Here is a 20,576-nt window from a genome sequence, read left to right as displayed (position 1 = left end):
ATACTTACTTGTTATATGTGTAATTTTATCTCCTGCCCATCATTTCAACAAAATGGGGAGACTTCCCTAAATACTTGGTTTCATATTTTCTCATTTTTAAGCAAATCGTGATAAAAGCTTCTTTCCCCTTTACAGCTACAAAGCAGAACACAAATGAAAAAATCTAAAGCTCTTGGATATTTGTACACTGCTGAATACTCTAAACCCGGAATTTTATATTTTTTAACTTTTTGTAAAAAGGCAATGTTAAAACTCTGAAAGGTAATGCCAGTTAGTAGTACTACTCAACTAATAAACACTATTGAAAATGTAACAGTACTGAGTCTTATTTAATTAATAATCCTTTCCATTGTTCTGGAAATCCAAAGATCTCAGAGACCTGACAGTGTAATTTAAATTATGGTTCAATTATGGTTAATTTATGGTTCAAAATTGTAGTGGATAACTTAATGGTGAACAAATGGTGAAGCTAAAACTGATTTGAAGCCATACTCTCCTTTCACAATCCTCATGCTTCCAGTTCAGGCTGTTATTTCCAACTTGCTAAGTTATTTTGCACATAATTGTTCCTTGTTCTCTCTACCTGTCTTGTGCAATGACTCACTATTGATCATTGTGCTGTTGTTCTGGCTGCCCTGAGCTATGAGAGAATGCACTTCTGCACTGCTCCTCATGGCAGTCTGAGACCTAAGAGTCTGCTTCAGGACTTAGCAGTACCCTTTAGCAGTGCTCTCTGCTGTTCCACCTCCTGACTCCAGCTGCTGCCTCTCTCCACTGCCACCCTGTACTCAGAATACCATATAACTCCTCAAGGCAAAGGAAGAGGAAAAATATTAACAGGCAGTTTAACTTACTTCAACATGATGAGCATTTATGAAAACAAAAGAGGAAACAATAATAGCATCTAAAATGTAAGGACATCAATCCACAAAATAAAGTAGCTCTACAGAAGATAATCCAATGCAAAAATGTCATGTCAGAATCTGACCCATAAAAAAAATTCTTAACACCTTTGATAGAATGAGAAACAAAAAGGAACAGTGAAATCTATAAAGAATGTGAAACTGGCTTTCTTGTCACACATTTCTGTTTAGTTTAAGCAGGAAAAGAAAAACTCTCTTCCAAGAATAAACATTTAATTTTGCAGTCATATAGTTAAATTCAGAGTTGAATGGGGGCTTACTTCTCCTCCCTCATGTAGAGATTCATAAACATGCATGAAGAAACGTCTTTAGTTCTCAATTTCCCTCCTTGTCAGGAAACTAAGTTCAATATTAACGTCCATATATCAAGACATTTGCAACTCTCCTAATCAACAAACATGGTAGTTAATTAATTAATCAAGTTCTATTTGTTGTATGTATCACATGCACAATTAATCCAGTCACACAGCTTCTCAGTGTGTCCTCTTCTGGGCATCCCACCTCTGCAGAATGGGTGAGAATTGTTCCTTTACACTCTGAAACTCCCAGTGTATGAATAACACAGATTCTTTTATCCATTACCTCATCCAGATCCTGCTACTGCCACATTATAAAGACCTATCAAACAAAAGTCAATTCCAAATTTAGCTTCTGACTGTCAGCTGAATGTTAACAAAACATTCAGTTTCAGTGCTTAGGAAATTTTCTGAAGTTAAGGTTCTGTGAAGTTTTCAGAAATACTGATTATGATGAAGCCCAAAACTTTAATATTTTAATTTCATTTTTTCAGAACTCTAATATCTCAGATTTGCAATTCTTTTGTTTTAACTTGAAAATGAACAAGGAAAAAAATAAATCTTAGTGATCTGCATATATGGGAACTTCAAAATAATTACAAAAATTGTTCTCCATAGACGTTAAATACGAGCCATCCATTTTATTCTCATGCATTTTAATCTGTTTCAAAATTCAAACATCTCCTATAATGAATACAAAGCCTAAAGACATCTTCTGGCAAAAGGGACAGAACTTAAAGCACTGACCCAAAGCAGAAGGCATTCAGAAAAGTGATGGAATATCTTAACCAAACAAGTTCACTGTAATTTCATGCCTGAAATATGGCTGATCTGGGATTAAACTCTACAGACACTGTATAGTGACCTCTTGGGTCTTTCTACACTTGCACTTTGTCTTGCTCCTGTAAGCTCTGTTCCGTGTTTCCAGTGTAGTTTTGCTCCCCACATTATATTATTCAATGACTAACAGAAGAGAAAACAAATTCTACATGTCACCTTATAACATATGCTTCCATAAAACATCTTACTATACAAAGCTAAGTCATGTTTTCCCCTCTGGGAGAGCTTCACACACTTAATTCGTTACTGGTTTCTGTCAAAAATTCTCCAGAGGGTGCATGAAACAAACACCAACTAGGTCACAGATTGCAACATGCAATTACATTGTGTACAATTCCCTACAAATGTGTCAAAATCATCAAATACAATTTAGAGAAAAAAATCCGATGATTTTCCACTTACATCAGCTGAGAAGCCAGTCTGTGAAATTCAGATTATTGTCACTTGTGGTTTGCTAGAATTTTCTCAGAAACTCAGTGTAACTGCATAAACTTCTATAACATGTTAATGTTACATTAGATGTTATTAATTATCATAAGAGATGCTACACCTATTCTCTAGAAAGCTGCAGATCTCCAATACTTTAGTGCTTATGTTCTCTTAACAAGACAATAGAGATACATCTTTCTCTCTGCACAGAATCTGCACAAAGAAGAAGAAAACAAGGAAATGGGAGGTGCAGATCTCCCTTTTATACTGCATGACTACCTGTTAATTATAGGCTTCAGTGGAGTGATGAACACTTCAGGGTAAAACTCTGCTTGTTAAAGTCACTTGTTTTGTGTTCTTGGTTTATGCCTACAGACATATTTGAATAGACACTGGTAGCAAGTCTTCATGTGTCTGATATAAAATATATTTGTCTGTTGTGCTGACAAAATCCAGGAAAACTGAAAACCACTCCATGTGTACACATTTTAAATATTTTTTTTTTTTCTTTTAATTAATATATGCTGGAATGGGGAGAAGGGGTTTCTTGATATATGGTGAACTAATCTTAAAATTAATATTCAGAAAATTGCTGTGAAGGTGAATTAATTGGTATCTCCCATGAATGTTTGGATGGAAGACTGTAGGCAATACAAACCAAAATCATTCACATTTTTCTTGTCTTGCTCTCCATTAGCAGTAGATGTAGCTGTAATATATTAATGTAATATATAGTCTGAAAACATAAATTATCTTCCTATTTAGTATTTTTCAGAATGAAAAAGATTTGAAGAAAGGTGCATTGAATAGCTTTCATTCAGCTTCTGGTGCCCACATACATAATGCTCATACATTTATAAAATCTTCCATAAAATGCCAGTGGAGCTGCAGTAATGTGAAGATTGAATCCTCTTAGCCTCCAAAGGATGCACAAGAAGTCAGAGTAAGGTGATCTTTTGGAGTTACAGGTGAAACAAGGCAAAGAAAGATAAGAAGAAGGAAATGCAGCCGCAGATCACTGGAAAGTGGAAACTGCAATGTGAGAAATTTCAGTAAGTGAATAGAATCCAGCTGAATAATGAAGGCTGAGGAAAAATAATTTCTGCAGATTACGAGGAGATTTTTAAGTTTTCCTCCACTTCCTTGATAGTACTGACAATGGGGGAGGTATGCAGGTGTTAGAAAATACAGTAACTGTCAACAATACAACAAAGGGGAATACCATGAGAAATAAGGCACATTTCAAAAGAAGTTTATTCAAGGTAAATCAGAAGGGCTGACAAACTGGAACACTCTCCCACACAGAGATGATTCCTTTTCTGCATTTGGTATTCAAGAGACTGAAACATTAGAGATAATTTTTTTAGAATAAGGGTATTGTCTTATTACAATTTTAGATTCTCAGTTTGTTGGTTTTGTTTTGTTTTTGGTTTGGTTTGGTTTATTTGTTTTGTTTTGGGTTTTTTTTTTATGTGTGTTTTATTGCTTTGGTTTTGTGGTTTTCTCTTTTTTTTTTTTTTTTTTTTTTTTTTTTTTTTTTTTTTTTTTTTTTTCCAAGGGGGCACAGGGGGAAGAGGGAGGAGATGGGAAGGATATTTATATATTTATTATAGGTATTAGAAATGGGTCTTTCAAGAAACTTTAAGTTAACTTACTCAGTATCTACTAGGCCAGAAGGTACAGGAATCCCCTGATTGATTTAGTGCATCACAAGAAGAAACTCTTATATTCCCTCTGGGATGCCTGTGTGGCTTGATACTTGTATCACATTTCTATCTAGGGTTTTTTAAATCACGGTTTGCTACAAAGGGCTGTCAGAGAAAAAACATTTCTACTTAATGTCTTTTCTGTGAAAGAATCAGAAACATTACCCTAACCATCTGATTTCCACTCAAGTGCATTTGTATATGCTGCCTAATTAGGTCATATGCATTCCTTCTGCACCTGGAATGGAGAAACCCTGGATGTTCAGACAGACTAGAGAATGAGATGCTGGAAATCAGGGCTGCAGAAAGAGACCTAGAGATCCTGTCAATGGCAAGTTGAACATGAGTTAGCAGTGCCCTTGCAGCCAGGAGGGCCAGCCCTGTCCTGGGGGGCATCAGGCACAGCATCGCCAACTGGGCAAGGGAGTGCAAGGCAGTGCTCTGCTCGGCCCTGGGGCAGCCTCATCTCAAGTGCTAGGGGCAGTTCTGGGTGTAATAATTATCAATATCCCTATTGAAGTTAGAGATGTATACTTGAGTGATGCAGAGGTGTCACTTTAATAAAAACCATCACTTTCTGCAGTTAATTCACCAAGAGAAAAGTAATAAAGTAATACATAATAGATGAGACAGATAGTCCAAGGTAAAAGTTAATAGCTCTATAAGAAAGTGGCCACACCTAAGAACAAATAACAGAATTTTCACCTAAAATTGCTTTTATTTTGAACAAGTATATAGAAGGATTATATACTTGTCACTGCATGACACTGTTTTAGGGTTCATACACAGAGGCTTCTCAGTGGGATCTGATTTTCTGACAGTACCTGGTATCTATTCCCGAAAGTCAAAACTGGAAAGAAACAAATCAAACAAGACAACAATATGATTTAATTTCTAAACAGTGCACTAAACTGGAGCTACTGAGTATCACTAGCTGCTTGTGAGACAGAAGAGTTTTTTTGGTTTGGGTTGGACTTTTTTCCCCACAAACTGTTGTCAATATTTAAAGAAATACTACCATATACTGCACATATTTCAGCTTTTACCAGGAACCTACATTCAAATTTTACATTATCCTTATGATTAATGATTTAAATAAACATTGAATTAGTAAATTGTCAGTTTTCTCTAAGTATGAAAACTATTTCTTGCTCTTGGAAAGAATCATGTCACTATGTTTTCATGCAGTGTAGATATAAAATTGAGGAACTATTTATTCCAAGTAAAATGTAAAAGAAGACTTGCAAGTGGTCTTTTAGACATGTAGAGGAAAGTTTTTCTAAGAAGGGAGTATGGACTGGAAATTCTGAATTCATCACTGATATTCTTTGACATGGTCAAGCTTGGAATAATGTTTAGTATCACAACAAACCCTTGTGATATAGGTGTGTGACAGGTAAAAGTGATTTTTGTGAACATTTATCTGAGCTATCTGTATTTGTGGACATACTGCTCTGATTTATTGAATGCATTGCCTTTCTGTCAATGTGCCATAGTTTTTACCTGATGAATTACCTCAATTCATTATTGAGAGACTAATTAGGAGTACTGATGTGGCATTAAATATCAAACAATGCTACACTAAGCTGTTTCAGCAATTTCATACATGAACAACTGCATTGTTTCCTTTATTTTTAGGCTGTCAACCTTTCTTTTTTTTAATTGGTCATTTTTTATGGGTTTGGGGTTTTATAGTTTTGGCAGCTTTTTTGTCTGACTCCTACTGCTTGTTGGAGGAAAGGGAAAGAAAGTGAAAAACCCTTCCTAATTTATATTATTTAAAACTGTCTAGGCCACTACTTTTTTTTTTTTTTTTTTTTTCAGAAGAGTCCTCCCCTCTTCAGGTGTTTGTTATACTACTTCCAAAGCCATCCTTTCCCATAAAAAAACCTGTACCCACTAAGACAACAGTTATAAAAGAATATAAAAATTCCAGAAATGAAGTTTTTAATTGAAAATATGGAATTTATCAAATAATGTGGCTAATAATCTAATTAGTCACTTCTCACACAGAGACTGTCCTGTACTTTACATCAGCCTTGTAGCTCTTCACTGAAATATTTCTTTTGCTGTGCAAAGAGATAAGAAAATGAAAACCGTGCTTTGTATTTGAGGTACAAGTGCACTGTGGTTTTAAAGAGTTACTGGTGGGTTTTTTCCCCTTCCTAATGATTTCTAATATTCGGTTTGTTCATTGGATACTTTCCAAGCACTTAGCTGATGGAGTTTTATCTTCGAGATAATAGAACCTCACAGTTCTGTGAGGTTATTCACAGTTAACTTCACTGTTAACGCAGTTAAAACTACTCAACTCAGTTGCTGCTCATGTGCCTCATTCTATCTTTAACTGTACTGAATTTCAGTCATTCTTGGAAGATATTTCTGCTAGTCTTCATTATGGTTGGTCTTTTCCTTTTTCTTCTCAGCTTCATATAATTAACAAAATTTGTCACCTAGCAAATTGCTATAGAAAATAGCTATTTGCCACCTACCTGCTTCCCACAAATAGTTTAAAATGCTAAGTGGTATTGCTTTTTCCCACATGAAAGTTTTAGGGATTTTTTGGAGATTGTTTTTTGTTTGTTTACTGTGTTGTTATAACTGCACACTTTGGTCCTCAGGTACCGAAGCAGTTTTATACATCTATATATCAAAGATATTTGGTTAGGTATTTCTTCCTGGATTACTGCAGCAGCTATGTGTGATAATTACTGTTCATTTGTTGATTTTCTTTATAGTCTCTCCCACAATGCACCAGTTTGAGACTTCACCTTTGATGAATTCCTAATAAAATAACTGTTCAAAGTCTCCTAAAGAGAGAGCTAAAGCATTCTTTTAGCTTTCCTACAGCAGTCTTGTTTTATTTTCTTTAGGTGCTTTATGTCCCAGAAGTGTCTTCTGTTACAGCAGCCTCTGGTAGGCTTCCAGATCCTCATGCTTCTAAAGAAGAATTTTTTATTGCCAGTTTTTCCTCAACCTCACTTTAATGGGTTATTTTGCTTTACAATTAACATGTAACATTTCTCAATCCTTTCTATTTCTCTCATTTGAAAGCAGACTTTTTGTTTAAAACTACGCTTTTATTTGCCCTCGCTAATGTACGATTTGGTCATTACAACCTCCTTTAGCCCTTCATATCTTTCTGTTGTGTATTTTGTATTAGCTTCATGCATTACTTAAGTTTTGATTTAGTGCCTCTTTTTTAGATTGATGACTAGATAACTTATGAGGCAGACATTTTTAATACTTAGAGACTTTTAATATCAGGGTTCAAGCTCAATGTAAAATTCAATCTATGTTCCAGGGAGTAAGTGAAGTCTCCCATCATTGTTGCAATTTTCCTGTCTTAGAATCTACCTGAACACTCAACATATCATCAGCAACCCAAGGTATTCAGATAGAAAGTATTCATATATCTAGAGTGTGCAAACATTGCTTCTGTAATACTTCCAAATTCAGAATTATACTTCTCTAAGTTACTATTGACTTTTACAATTAAGATTTATAATATTAAGTAGTAATATATATATATATATATATATAGTAATAAACACTTATTAAAGAGCTTACTAAGAGAAAGGTAAAAATCGACCATGCATTTCAAAATGGATTTTTATTATGGACATTTATATTTAATAGACAGTTACGTTAGTAATAAACATTTCTATTTGCTTTGCAAACATATACAGAAACCCTTTCCTGAACAGGGTTTCTTAATGTAAAGGAGCACCTCTTTTATCAGTATCACAAGAATTTCTCAAGTGGGACCTTTGAATATTATGAAAAGATCTCTTCATTAGAACTGTAATTACTAGTATGACTTTCATATGAAACCTTGAAAAGCTCTCTTTTTTATACTGATAGCTTAAGTATCCTCTATTAAAATTCACAGGAAGTCAATAAAAACCCCCACATTTTGGCAACAGTTAAGGTTACACATATCTGACAACAAAATAGACAAGGATATGCAATGATCTCATGCTACACAAATTAATTGAACACTAAGCCTGACTTAAATCCAAAGTGTAAGTTTATGAATACAAACTATTAACTCTGATAATTGGAATTTTTTTTGTTTGTAATCTGGTGAAAAATTTAAAAATATTAGAAGAGATAAAAAGAAGACCTGTTACAAATGTTTAAATATAGGACAGCTACAGCACTATTTTTCAGTAACAGACCTAGGACAAGCTCTTCCAGTGAGTTTATTCCCCAAGCCCTTTAATAACAACTTTTTGCAGAGGGACATTTCTGTAACAGTTCTATCTCCTGTCTTGAATAGCTCCATACAGACAACCTGTCTTTTAGAAAACCTCAACAAAATTCTGAAGAGAACAGACTTTTTAGCAAATGGTCCCAAGATCACAGGAATATAAAGATGACTTTAAAATTATTCTGTAGTAAACTCAGATGTAAAGATTTATCACTGCTCAGGTTCTTGACTCTAAGCCATTGTGCATAATCTGAATGCAGACTTCACCTCTGCACTTTCTTTCCAAACAAAGATGCTTGTGTTCTTCTTATTGTTATTTAAAGTATGTTTAAATTGCAGATGAGGGAATAACTATTTAAATGAGAATGAACTGCTTGCCAAGGACCAACCAGAGCTAATCCAGCTAGGCAGAAAAAAATAAAGCATTCTGAAAGAGTTCTTTCATGTTTTTTATGGGCTGGAGTTTTCCACTACAATAAGGAGAAAAACCTAGTACATTTAAGAAATTAAACATTTACAAAAACATTTCATCTCAATACTCATCACTGTGATTTTAGTTCCATAGACCTAGTGTTATATGATTAGAAATGACAGAGAACTTTTAGATTTAAACCTTAGTTTTCCTGCTTTACTTATTGTCTCACACATTTTTATTGCCATTTAAAAATGTGCATGTGTTCTAGAACAGAAGAAATTACAATTTGGACATTAGATGCAAATTTTCTATGAGACTTGAAGGAAAACATCTAGGCAGTGTAACTTCTAAGGCAAAGAAGCAATTGCTGAGAAGGCATCACATTCAAAATCAACAAATCTGAGTAATAATCTTTACAGCTGTACAGAATATGGTATACAAATCACCCTTGGCTACCTCTAATAAGTCTAGGAATATTGCAGTCTGATATTCACCTTCTTCTCAGACATTTTGAGAGTAATTAATAAATTACTAGACCTGAAATTCTTATTTTGTTACAGCATCTTCACCTTAGAAAAGCAGGCCAGAAAAGAATGTTCTGCATGGTTTCATTTGTTACATAAGTCTAGATGAAAAGAGACCTAATTTTGATGTTCAATTTACTTCACCTTTTTAAACTTTTGTAGCTGGTTATACAGTAAACAAAATTATTTAGACTATAGTTTGAATCATTCAACAGAAGTGTTCCTGTCAGTGTTTAAACAAGCCACATCCAGATAATATGTAATTTTACAAATATATCCTGAATGAGTTGATAAACTATATTGAATAACAAATTGATGTAGCAAAATCTTTTAAAAGACAACAAGGCATGTGGGTGTTGAAAGTTACACAGATAATGAACATGAATGAGCACCTCTCTTAAAATAAGGTCAAGAAGATACTTGAGTAATAACTGACATGCTAATTCACACTGGAGTCTATTAGCATGCTTTCAGCTTCATTACCAATTGATTTACAATTAGATGGTAAATATCCTTTAAAAACAAAGTTATTAAGATCATGATTAATATAGAAATATGGAGAATTATCGTTTCTACCTCATTGCTTCATCTGATGGATGTAATTGGTATAACACCTCTTTTTTATGTTTTTGTTTATTTGTTTGGTTTTTCTGTGTGGTTTTTTTTTGTTTTTTTTTTTTTTTTTTTTTTTTTTTTTTTTTTGGTTATTTTTAAACAGACACCAATTATATGGCCATTTTGCATTGTTTTCATATAAAGACTTGTCAGAGGCTAAGAGGCTATGCATTCAGAATATGGCATGAGTTAAAGATGCAATTACAGAGCAGGCATGTTGTACCACATCAACCTCATGGTGAGTCAGTCTTGGCTGGCTCCTAATCACCAACCCAGCTACTCTCTCAGTCTTCTTTCTTAAGATCACAGGGAGGGGAAATGAGATGAAGCGAAGTTCATAGGTTGGGAAAAAATTGAAAGGTCACTGACTAGTACCTATAACGCATTTAACATGCGGAAATTGAATTACATTTCCTGGCAATTAAAATAGAGTTGGATGTTGAGAGTAAAAACAATGTAAAAAAAAAAAAAAAAAAAAATTAGAAGCAATTCCCCCCACAACCGACTTTTTCCCAAGTTCACGTTCAGCCCTGACTGGTCACTCTCTTCTCCCCTAGGGCACAGGCAGATGGGGAATGGAGGTCAGCGGGCAGCCCAAAGCAGCTCCCCACTGCATCCTCTGTCCTCATATTTCCCTTCTCCAACGTGAATCCATTCCAGGGGCCGCAGGACCATCCCTGCCGGCTCTCTCCTGCCCCCGTCCCTGCTCCCGCTGTCCCCTCGGGGCTCGCAGGGCTGTTTCTCGCTCGCTTCCCGTCGCTCAGCCCTGGCTGCCGGGCAGGTTTTTGCCCTCCCTTGCCCAGGCTTTCCCCGGGGCTCTCGCCCGCCCGCCCGTGGCTGAGGGGCTCAGCCGTGCCCTGCGCTGGGGCCGCTGCAGCCGCTGGCACCGCCTGGGGCCGGCCAGGCAGCCCCAGCACAGCCCTGGCGCCAGCACTTCGAAACCAATTCATGGCCAAAGTAAGAAAAAAAAGAAAGGCAGGAACAAGGCTAGGTAGGAACAAGGCTGGATTTACTCTCAAAAGACTTACTGCTAAACCACTGAAGTGAGAAATAGCAGTTGCACACAAAAGATGTTGGTTTTGTCAATGTCATCGTTCAGTGTAAAGAAGATGCAAAAATCAGGGAACTTGGTTACTGGTGTGGCAAATTCATGAAAGAATAAGAAGTAAAACATATATTAAAAATAAATAAATAAATCAAGTTCTTCAGTCCATAATAACTTCAGGGAAGATTAGCTCACCTTGACAAAATTATTTCGAACCATTAATTTAAATAACAGTCTTCACATAGAGAGCTGATGCTTTGCAATATAGAACTGACAGACTCTATAAAGTTTCCTTACAAAAACAGTTGTTACTTTGACATATTAGATTTAATGTAGCTGTTTTGACATAAAAGAGCCAGTTTCTTTTTGGTGCAATTTCATGTTGACTTAAATGAAGTTAAACAAGGTAAACACTTCATCCTATATCTTTGGACTAGGAATGAACTTCAATATGTTCATGCTTTTCTGTTTCTTTGGATGGTCTGTCAAGTCAAAATGCCCCTGTCAGCACCATGCTTCAGGAAACCTCAGACATAGTTGGGCACACTGGAAGAAAGTCAGACTGATCTGGCTGATGAAAGCTCTCTCTTCTCTTGAATCTGATTTTCCCCCAAATGACCTTTGATTATTTAGGGATTCCACTTTAAAAAAAACCCAAACCCAAAAATGTAAAGGTCCGCAGCATTTTATGACTTGTAGAATTCAAGTAGTATGCCTTCAACTTTTAAATGTGAAGCCAAGTATAATTTCTCAGATGAAGGTAGGAGGCAGCAAAGTTGTCTGTGCAAACAGAACTCAGGACAAAACAAATACATATGAATGCCTTTTTATTTGGGAAAGCTTTGGGTTTGGAAAGAATACTGAGCTAGCTTTTTGTAAAAATTACAGTAGAAAAAGAGATGGCTAATGTGATATAGGACCATATAATGTTGTGCTATACTGACAACAGGTATATTATTCATGTTCTTGCTACTACATTTTCCCTAGGTATAGAGGAAAATTATTTTATATAAATTCATTATTTGTGAAACTAGCAACCTAAAAGGTAGAAAGTGAGATGCAGGTTATTTGCATTTTGTTGCTGATTACACTTGTCTACCTTCTTACAAAGGCATGAAAATAGCTAACAAATCATGTGCAAAATATTAGACTATGTCATTTACACTTTCCTTTTAATTTTCTCTACTGTAAAATAAAACTCCTTTTTATCAAAATAAATTTTGGAACTATTTTTTTGTACTAAAAATGCTGAAACATCTCATATATTTTACTTTATGTAAACATCTAAAATCAAATAAAAGTGTTTTAATTGTTAAACTCAAATTCTAAAACATATATAATGTCCCCTTACTGTCATTAAATCAGAGATGGGAAAATTTTTTTATATGGTCAGGGAAGATTAGATTCACTGTCTTGTATTAGAATTAACTTATTGCAAAACAAGTAACATATTACTCTGAAAAAATAATTTTGAATGACAAGTCTGTTATGCTGTATTTATGTTTTCAAGAATAAAATGATGAATTAAAATAATTGCTATCTTTTAAATCCACTATAACACCTGGGATTCCTTTCCTAATCTAACTTTCAGTACAAACATTTCAAGGCACATTAAAAATTGTTACTTTCTTCTCCCCTTTCCTATATTCACACTCATTTCCAACTGTCCCATACTTCCTTATCTCCCACATCAACATTAATCTGAAACTGTTTTTGCGTTACAGGTAAACATGTAAGAACTAAGTGAAGTGCCATCTGCCAAACTAGGGAAGAAAAAAGCAGTTGAAAACTAATGCAGATCTGAATACCTGAACAGTCATTCTTATTTACTCTTCAGAAGTCATCTGAAGTGGATTAAGAGGTATAGGTTTGATATTTCAGAGATCCAAAGGGTTCACAGATAAATTTTCAGTCTTGTGCATCATATCCCTCTGCTATTCAGGCTTAATAGCATGACTCACTCAGCCCCAAATCCACAGTGACCTTCATTTTATCACCGCTTATTTATTTCCCTCTCCAAAGAAAAAGCACAGCAAATGTGCAGTTATGACTTGCTTTTAGTGCAACTGATTTTTAGAAATATCCTTTTAAGAAGGAGCAGACCCTCTGGAGATAGAGGTGTGAAGGTTCAAAATGAAGAACATTATGGACTGAAACATGTAGTCTTCTTCACTTATCTCCTAGAATTCTTTATTTGCTATTTTTTCCAAATGTTGAGACGTGAGTTATCTAACCTAGAAAAATTCAGAAAAACCAAGAGAAATGTAAATGATGTCAACTACAACAACTGAGAAATGTAAAAGCTTGCAGTACTACAGCCCAAATTTTTCTAGATTTCTGCAGGAAAATCTTCATTCCTCTGAGCTGGTGCAGTAGATAACTGATTCATTATCAGGTTCTAGTGCATTCACTAACCCTGCCCCTTTCTGCACTCATGGCTATTATTTCTTTAGAAATTTACATCAGAGACACACAAAAGACACGAAGTCTCATATAACTGAAAGCTCAGTCTCTGCATTCAAGTTGCTTATCTGAGACGATGATGTTTTTTTCCTTACTCAAATTTCAGATTCTGCAAATTCTGCATTGCAAACACACCCACGCATACACACACATACACACACACATACTTGCACCTGCAGGTGAATAGTGTCTCTGAACTAACACTTCCAGATGCCATTGATCATTCAGAAGTTTTCCAGAAACCATCCACAAATAATTAATAACTTTGGAAAAAGAAGTCACTGTGGTTTTAAACACTTTTAAGATACCTTTTTAAATACAAAACTATTTTTTGGGTTCTTTTATGAGCGCAACATATGTTGAAACCCTGAACACTTACCCCACGTGCAACAGCAGGGAACTAGCTCAATAATCTGAGAACCGCAGACAATATCTACAAAAGGATCATTTTCCATTTCTACAATAAGCTAATCTTTCCAGGACCTGTGCCTTGCCATGTTCCTAGAAAAATCTTTTGAATATGGTTAATAGGGATTAATTCTATACAGAATTCTCCAAATGACATTTTCTTGGAAAAAAGGAAAAATGACTGAGGAATGGGGGGATGCTTGATATTAAAATATAATTATAATTTGTTGTCCTAACACTGTTTTTATGATGATGGCAGTGAATTAATCCATCCTCTTGACAGTCATTTCACAGTAAGAATGAAAAAGCTTACCATTTTCATTGCAGGCCTACCCTATTCTTGTTCTCACTGTGCATTTCCACGACAATGACTATGAGCATTATAACACCATAGTACATAATGGCTCTGCTTTCTGTGATGTTATTCCCAAATTGGGTGCGAAATATGTGAAAGGAAAGATCTGAAATGGCAGAACTGTCACCAGTGAAGCAGAGTAGTCTACAGAATTAATAATTGACAGAATTGTCAGCATGCTGCCATCCAACAGAAGCCTGGAATTAAAGGGCACTGACTTCCTTTATAACTGAGGGGCTTTGTGTGAAAATTACTTGTCAAATTAAAGGCATGTAAAATGAGACCTTGATGAGGTGTGTACAATTTTATGCAACATTAGTAAAAAATCTATTTTTCTAAAATGTCTGGTTTTCATGTTAAATGACCACTACTGAAATTTTTCTAATTACTGATATTATGACAGTCTCAGCCAGGCTTTCTCCCCCCACCCCCTTTTTTTTTTAATTAAAAGTATATGCCTGAGCTAATATAATTTATTTTTTCTTCAAACCAGGTCATCAGAATAATCACACCAAATGGAAAATGGAGTACAGTTGCTTTTAAGTTCCACAAAGATTTTGCAAAGACAAGCTTGCTAGTGTTGTGAAGTACTCACAGTAGAAAATTATAAGCACCAGAAGGAATTCTTTGAGGAAAATGGGACACCAACTGGTAAGTAGAGAGGCAGAAATGTCCTCAAACAAGGCATGCAGTCACATTTTGACCACAAAGGATTGAAAGAAATTCTATTCATTGATCTCTGTAAATGTAGCATTAATAGAGTGGTCAGAAAATGAAAGGAAATATATTATAGCATCATAAGAACATAAAATTGAAAGGGACCATGCTTTAGCTCACTGAATCCAGGCTTCTGTTCTGGCACGCAATTATGTCTATAAAAGCTTTCATAAAGACAAATATGCTGTACTTTGAAACACCTTCATCTTTTATTTTTTCTCTTCCTGTTAGTAGCCTCTTTCAGAATCTGACTTATTCTTGTTTTCATTCTAAATTTACTAAATCTTAATTCTAAATTGACTCATGGCCACCAAAACCTTATTTTTTCAAGTAAAATTGCAAGCAACCAAAATAGCTTTTATTTTTCATTGTGGTTTATTCAGAGGTGTATTTATAGAATGTTATGTGCCCTCCTCCATTATTTGTGGAAATAATTAAACAAACATATTTTATTCTCCATTACTATCCCAGCCACAACGTTCAATTCTTTCTGTACAGCTTCACATATAAATCAATTTTCTTGTCTAAAAGTAACCAGAATAGCAAATAGGTCAACATTATTTTCCACAATGGCTTCAGTGCCCTTTATCCCTGTTTTTTATGTATCAGCTTTTGCAAATTAGTATCACATTCACCTTCTTTAAGGCATGACATTAGATCTGGAAACCAGCTCTTTCTTTTCCTCCATCAATTACAATAAACCACTAGTGTGCAACAGAAATTCATTAAATTGTTCTGTATTCCCAAGGTTTACTCTTTATTTTTCTATCCAAACCATATTCATAATATCTAGCTTTTTCCAGGCAATGTTTTGATTCTCCTGCATAGCTTTGCATCAACAGTATTTTTGCAAAATTTTTTTCTATTCCAAAATCATTTATGAAAATGTTAATCAATGTAAAGCAGTCTGAAGGCATATCTCCTCATCCCCTTACCCCTTTTAAAAGCTTCTCTTTCAATGCAAATCATTACCTCTATTTAGAAAGGTCCTTTCTCAGTTTACATTTCCTTCACATATCTCAATAATTTTTGGCATTCTGAAATACTTAGTATTTTACTAAGTTTAGCATTAAAGGATATTTGTTCAGCCTTTGTGTTAACAGTCTCTTAAATACAATTGTTCCACTTCCTATTTTTAATTCAGAAGATACTGTTCAAAATTGGAAGCCCTCACTACCAGACATCTGTGATTTCAGAGGCTACTGGTTCCCTTGCATATCTTTGTACAATATAATTTTCAGAATTTCTATTTTCAAGGGAAATGAAAATGAAATAACTCTTTTTTCCATGCCCTCTTTCCCATTAACCATCTTACTTTACCCACCATATTCTATGTATTTCTCTGATTTCATTAAGGAAATTAAGACTTATGTAGATTATCTAACAAAAAAAAAAAAAAAAAAAAAAAAAAAAATATAATAATGCAGCAAGACAGTCTTCAAGGAGAGCAAAACTTTCTCTGTCATATATCATGGATTAAAACTATATAGAGAGTTGTTAAAAGTTAAAACCCAAGCTCTACAGACAACATTACACATGATGGATCAGACTTCAGCTGGTCAGTCTTCAGTTCAATTACCTTAGTCTGAACATTATGTCTGAAGTTCGCTCTATATATCAGAACATAAATGCAAGGCTTGTTCTCACAGACTTCTGAGGAACTCTAACAACTAACACACCTTGTATCTCCTCGTATGAAAAAAGCCACAGAGGATTTCCTTTTGGAGGAGACCTTTTCCACCCTACACTCAGAGTGGAATGAATACCCTATGGAGCTTAGATTGCATTTGTAATAGTCCCTGAAGCAGAACTGAATATAATTCTGAAGTAGTCTGGAAAAGCCATTAGCAGTGACCCCATGAATTTAGGATTCTGGAAATTGATGTAACAGGATCAATTACACACACTCTGTGTTTAGCTGAGCTCAGAAGAAAAACTGTTTTATCATATTTTAGTATATTCATCCTATATACTTTTATTTATCCTTTTGGTAATAAACACAGTATTCATAGGCAACTGGCAAGTTCACTGTAAATACATGTAGCAAGCCAAGAGATGTCTTCCCTTAAAAGAGGAGGTGCCATCTAAGGAGATAAATGATCTACCTCTTATCAGTGCCACATTTCACGGAATGGAAAAAAACAAACCAAAGCCAAAAAAGAACAACCACCTTACCTTTCCTACATACTGAGGATCTGGTCCCATGTGTTCTTCTAAAACAAAGAACTGATTCCACACCCATCCACGCTTTGGACGATGATGCACTTCTGTTTCACCTTCCATGTGTTTGGTTTGATTTCTGGTCACCTTGATGGAGCCATGGTGAGCAGCTCCATAACATCTCTGCACGAAACAGAGACAAACTAGGACTGGGCAGATACAAGATGTACTTGTTATTCTCATTGTAGGATAAGATTCCTGTTCAAGGTTTTCTTTCTCTTGTCCTTTTCAGCTGTAATCCTTCAATAAGTTTCCAAGAGAGAAGGTGAAGTCTGCTTCAGAAATACAGTCCAAACTGGGTTTTTCTGCTTGTTCATGGTTTAGCTGCCCATTTGGGAAAGTTCAAATTATATTTACATTATGAGAAGCTGACTGGAAAAATTGATATTTCTTCTGAGGTCTTCACAATAGAGTTCCACGGCTGACCATTTTCTATCTAATATGAAAAGGAAAGAAAGACACTTACTCATCACTAAAACCAGCAATTTTCAGGTTTCTGACCTTAGATTATACTCAAAGTTGTACTAAGCACTCAGTTAAAGACTGTCATTGGAACTAAAATTTCATTTCAATCCTTCGTGTAAAAGCATTTCCTGATTGTTCATATTAAAATACAGTAAGACAGCATGGCTCCCACAAGCTGTGAAAACACTCACATAATTAAAACCTGGATGATTCAGAACAGTTTCTTTGGCTTTTACCTACAAATCATTGACCTAGTCTGGCAGTAGAACAAAATCAATGCTACAGTGTCATTAAATAGTGATCGCTAAATCATTTCACATGAGTTTTTGATGTTCTATTCACCACACAGATTTCCAGCTTGATGAAAAATACCTAGTCTATAATGGGTTTTGATAGAATGCCACCAAAATGGCTTTTCAAAATTCTGAGTCAATATGAGAGCATACTGACAGGAAGCTTCAGTCAAAATATGCATTTTTACACCTTGTGCTTTATATAAATTCAAACCAATATCATCTAGGACATCATAAAATTATGTCATACTGACAGGAAGTTCATGCTGTTTTGATATCAGTATTTTCAGTATATTGACAATATTTTCTCAACCTCAAAAAGGAAAATGTAACCTCTTTTATTACAATAGTAAAATGTGAAAATATGTGGAAGTTGATGTAGTGCTTAAAGCCAAGTACCTTGAAAGTAAAATACTTATTCAACCTTAGAGAAACAGTTACATTAAAGTAACCATTATTTCAGTTATCTGATGATGTCAAAGATTATCTCCATATCAGTCAGTACATCAAGAGTCTGAAAACATGCAACTGAAACTACAAAAAATGGACTTTTCCAATATTTGTCATCTTTGAGTATCATAAAGCCACATAAACAGAAACATAAGCTACATAAACAGAAAAAAAAATTAAACTAATTTTGTTTCTAGGTTTCATAGGAACCCACCAGAATAAATTCAAAATCCCTAAAGAAGAACCAGAAAAGAATTTAGAAATCTGACAGAAAAAATACTGCAGTGGAAGAAAATTTATTAAGTGTCTTTTGGCTGCAATTTTTTTGAACTTATGTTTCTCTCAAGTCCATAATAATAATGGAATCCCAAACCTCTTAGCTGAAAACAATTCCTCATCAGAACAATGGAAGAATACTTCAAGACTACTGTACATTAGAAATAGACAGAAAGGATGTATTTTCCATTGCTAGTACTCAGTTCAGAACAGTGGGCTTTACTGAAGTGAAGAAAGAACTTCAGTCTCTTGTGGTTGTACAGAACCTCAAAAATAAACTCCATATGGCATTTTCAACTGAAGAAATAAATAAATTTTTAGTAGGATAATTTAACATTATCCTACTTCTTGTTCCCAAAGCACTGTAGTCTCCCCTCAATCCCTATGAAGTCCAAGACACCATTCCCTTAAAATTCTCGCATTTCATCTCTGAAAATACTTATACAACATTAAGAATTATTATCTAAGTTCAAATGTGATTTAATAGGATTTTTTTTTTACGGTGAAATGTTGTATGATGTCTAAGATCAGGGATAAAATCCAGCCTTTCTGGGTCTCACATTTGTTTCTGAGTATATTATGCTTCTTTCTTAGTTTCCTTGCCTTTCTGCATTCTTTGCTGATTCATGTTAGAAATATTTTTTTACCTTGAGGCATGAAGTTTCCTTGTATAGATTTCTATATATACAGATGATCTATTTAAATAGATTAGTCATCATTATACTTTAGATGTAGATTAAAATTAAGAAGTCTCTCACAAAATATTAATACTTTAGTTTTATCCATTCAAGTATTATTTTTCTTCCCTTTGTTTCCATCCTGAAAGTGCCTGGGAGCCATTCAAAAGACCACAAGCAGCAGGTAATAACTTATAAATGGTATGTAAAGTGCATTGAGATTTCTCAGAATAGCACATTTAAAATGTATTTTAGATTATTACTACTAAACTTTCTTTTACAAAATCTGTGGCAATAGTTGTGATGGCAAATTTTTGCCTCATAAAAATGTGTATATGAGTAGCAGAAGCTACCCACAAATCAAGATTTACTAAACAGAACTTTGTTTCTCTTCCCTCTCAGAAGTCATCCATAGGGAAAACAAAAACAAAAACAAAAACAAAAACAAAACAAAACAAACAAACAAACAAAAAAAAAAAACACAAAAAAACCACCAAAAACAAAAACAAAAAAAAACCCCAAGATGGAGCCTGCAAATTGTTATGCCACAGTCACATATGAGCCAGAACAAATATTAATTACCTATTATATTAATAGATATAGATATAGATATAGATATATGTGTGTATATGTGTATCATATATATTATAAATAATATACATTTGTATTATAATATTAAATATAATATTCAAATATATTGGAAAAAATAAGATTAAAAAAACACAGCAAAATATGAAGGGCTTTTTCATCTTAAAAAAGGTCTGTTCATCTTAGCATTAGCATTAACTAGGAGGTAATACATTTTTATTTAGTAAAACCACTATTTTATTAAATTCAGTTAAGACATTTAATTTCAAGCATCTGAACAAAAAATTAAAGTTCTAAAATGCTTTATTCTGAACAAATATTCTTATTAGTAATAGTAATAATAATTAATAGCAACAACAACAACAGCAGCAGGAAAAAACATTGCGATATATACTTCCTGTTATACTCAGAAGTTCATGCCTTCAACAGTTGCTGAATTGTACATGAAGCCTAAAGAATGATTTCCACAAAGACAAATTCATCAATCAAAAGAGGAGGGGTTTTAAGTGTCAATTCTTTTAAGTGTTACACCTCTGGTAAACATCTTTAAAGCCAAAGCCTAATTAATGCTCAGCACAAAGGTCCTTATTCAGCACTCTCCTACTAAATGCCTAGAATAAGCATTTAATAAGGACCTGACACCAAAAGAAACCTCAAA

General features: G+C 34.5%; 1 protein-coding gene across 2 annotated transcripts in view; it reads right to left on the bottom strand.

Annotated features, from left to right (window-relative positions):
• CDH18 (cadherin 18) overlaps nt 1-17,352 on the bottom strand; it is a 160,238-nt gene extending 142,886 nt beyond the window's left edge. For both annotated transcript variants that reach the window (XM_053973873.1, XM_053973881.1), the window contains exon 1: nt 17,125-17,352. In XM_053973873.1, coding sequence (XP_053829848.1) covers nt 17,125-17,352 — 228 coding nt within the window. The remainder of the gene's footprint in view (nt 1-17,124) is intronic.
• Between the last annotated feature and the right edge of the window lie 3,224 nt (nt 17,353-20,576).

This window comes from Vidua macroura, chromosome 1, assembly GCF_024509145.1.
Source record: "Vidua macroura isolate BioBank_ID:100142 chromosome 1, ASM2450914v1, whole genome shotgun sequence".
Lineage (NCBI taxonomy): Eukaryota > Metazoa > Chordata > Aves > Passeriformes > Viduidae > Vidua > Vidua macroura.
The sequence above is the reverse complement of the archived record's forward strand: the minus strand, read 5'-3'. Positions and strand labels throughout refer to the sequence as shown.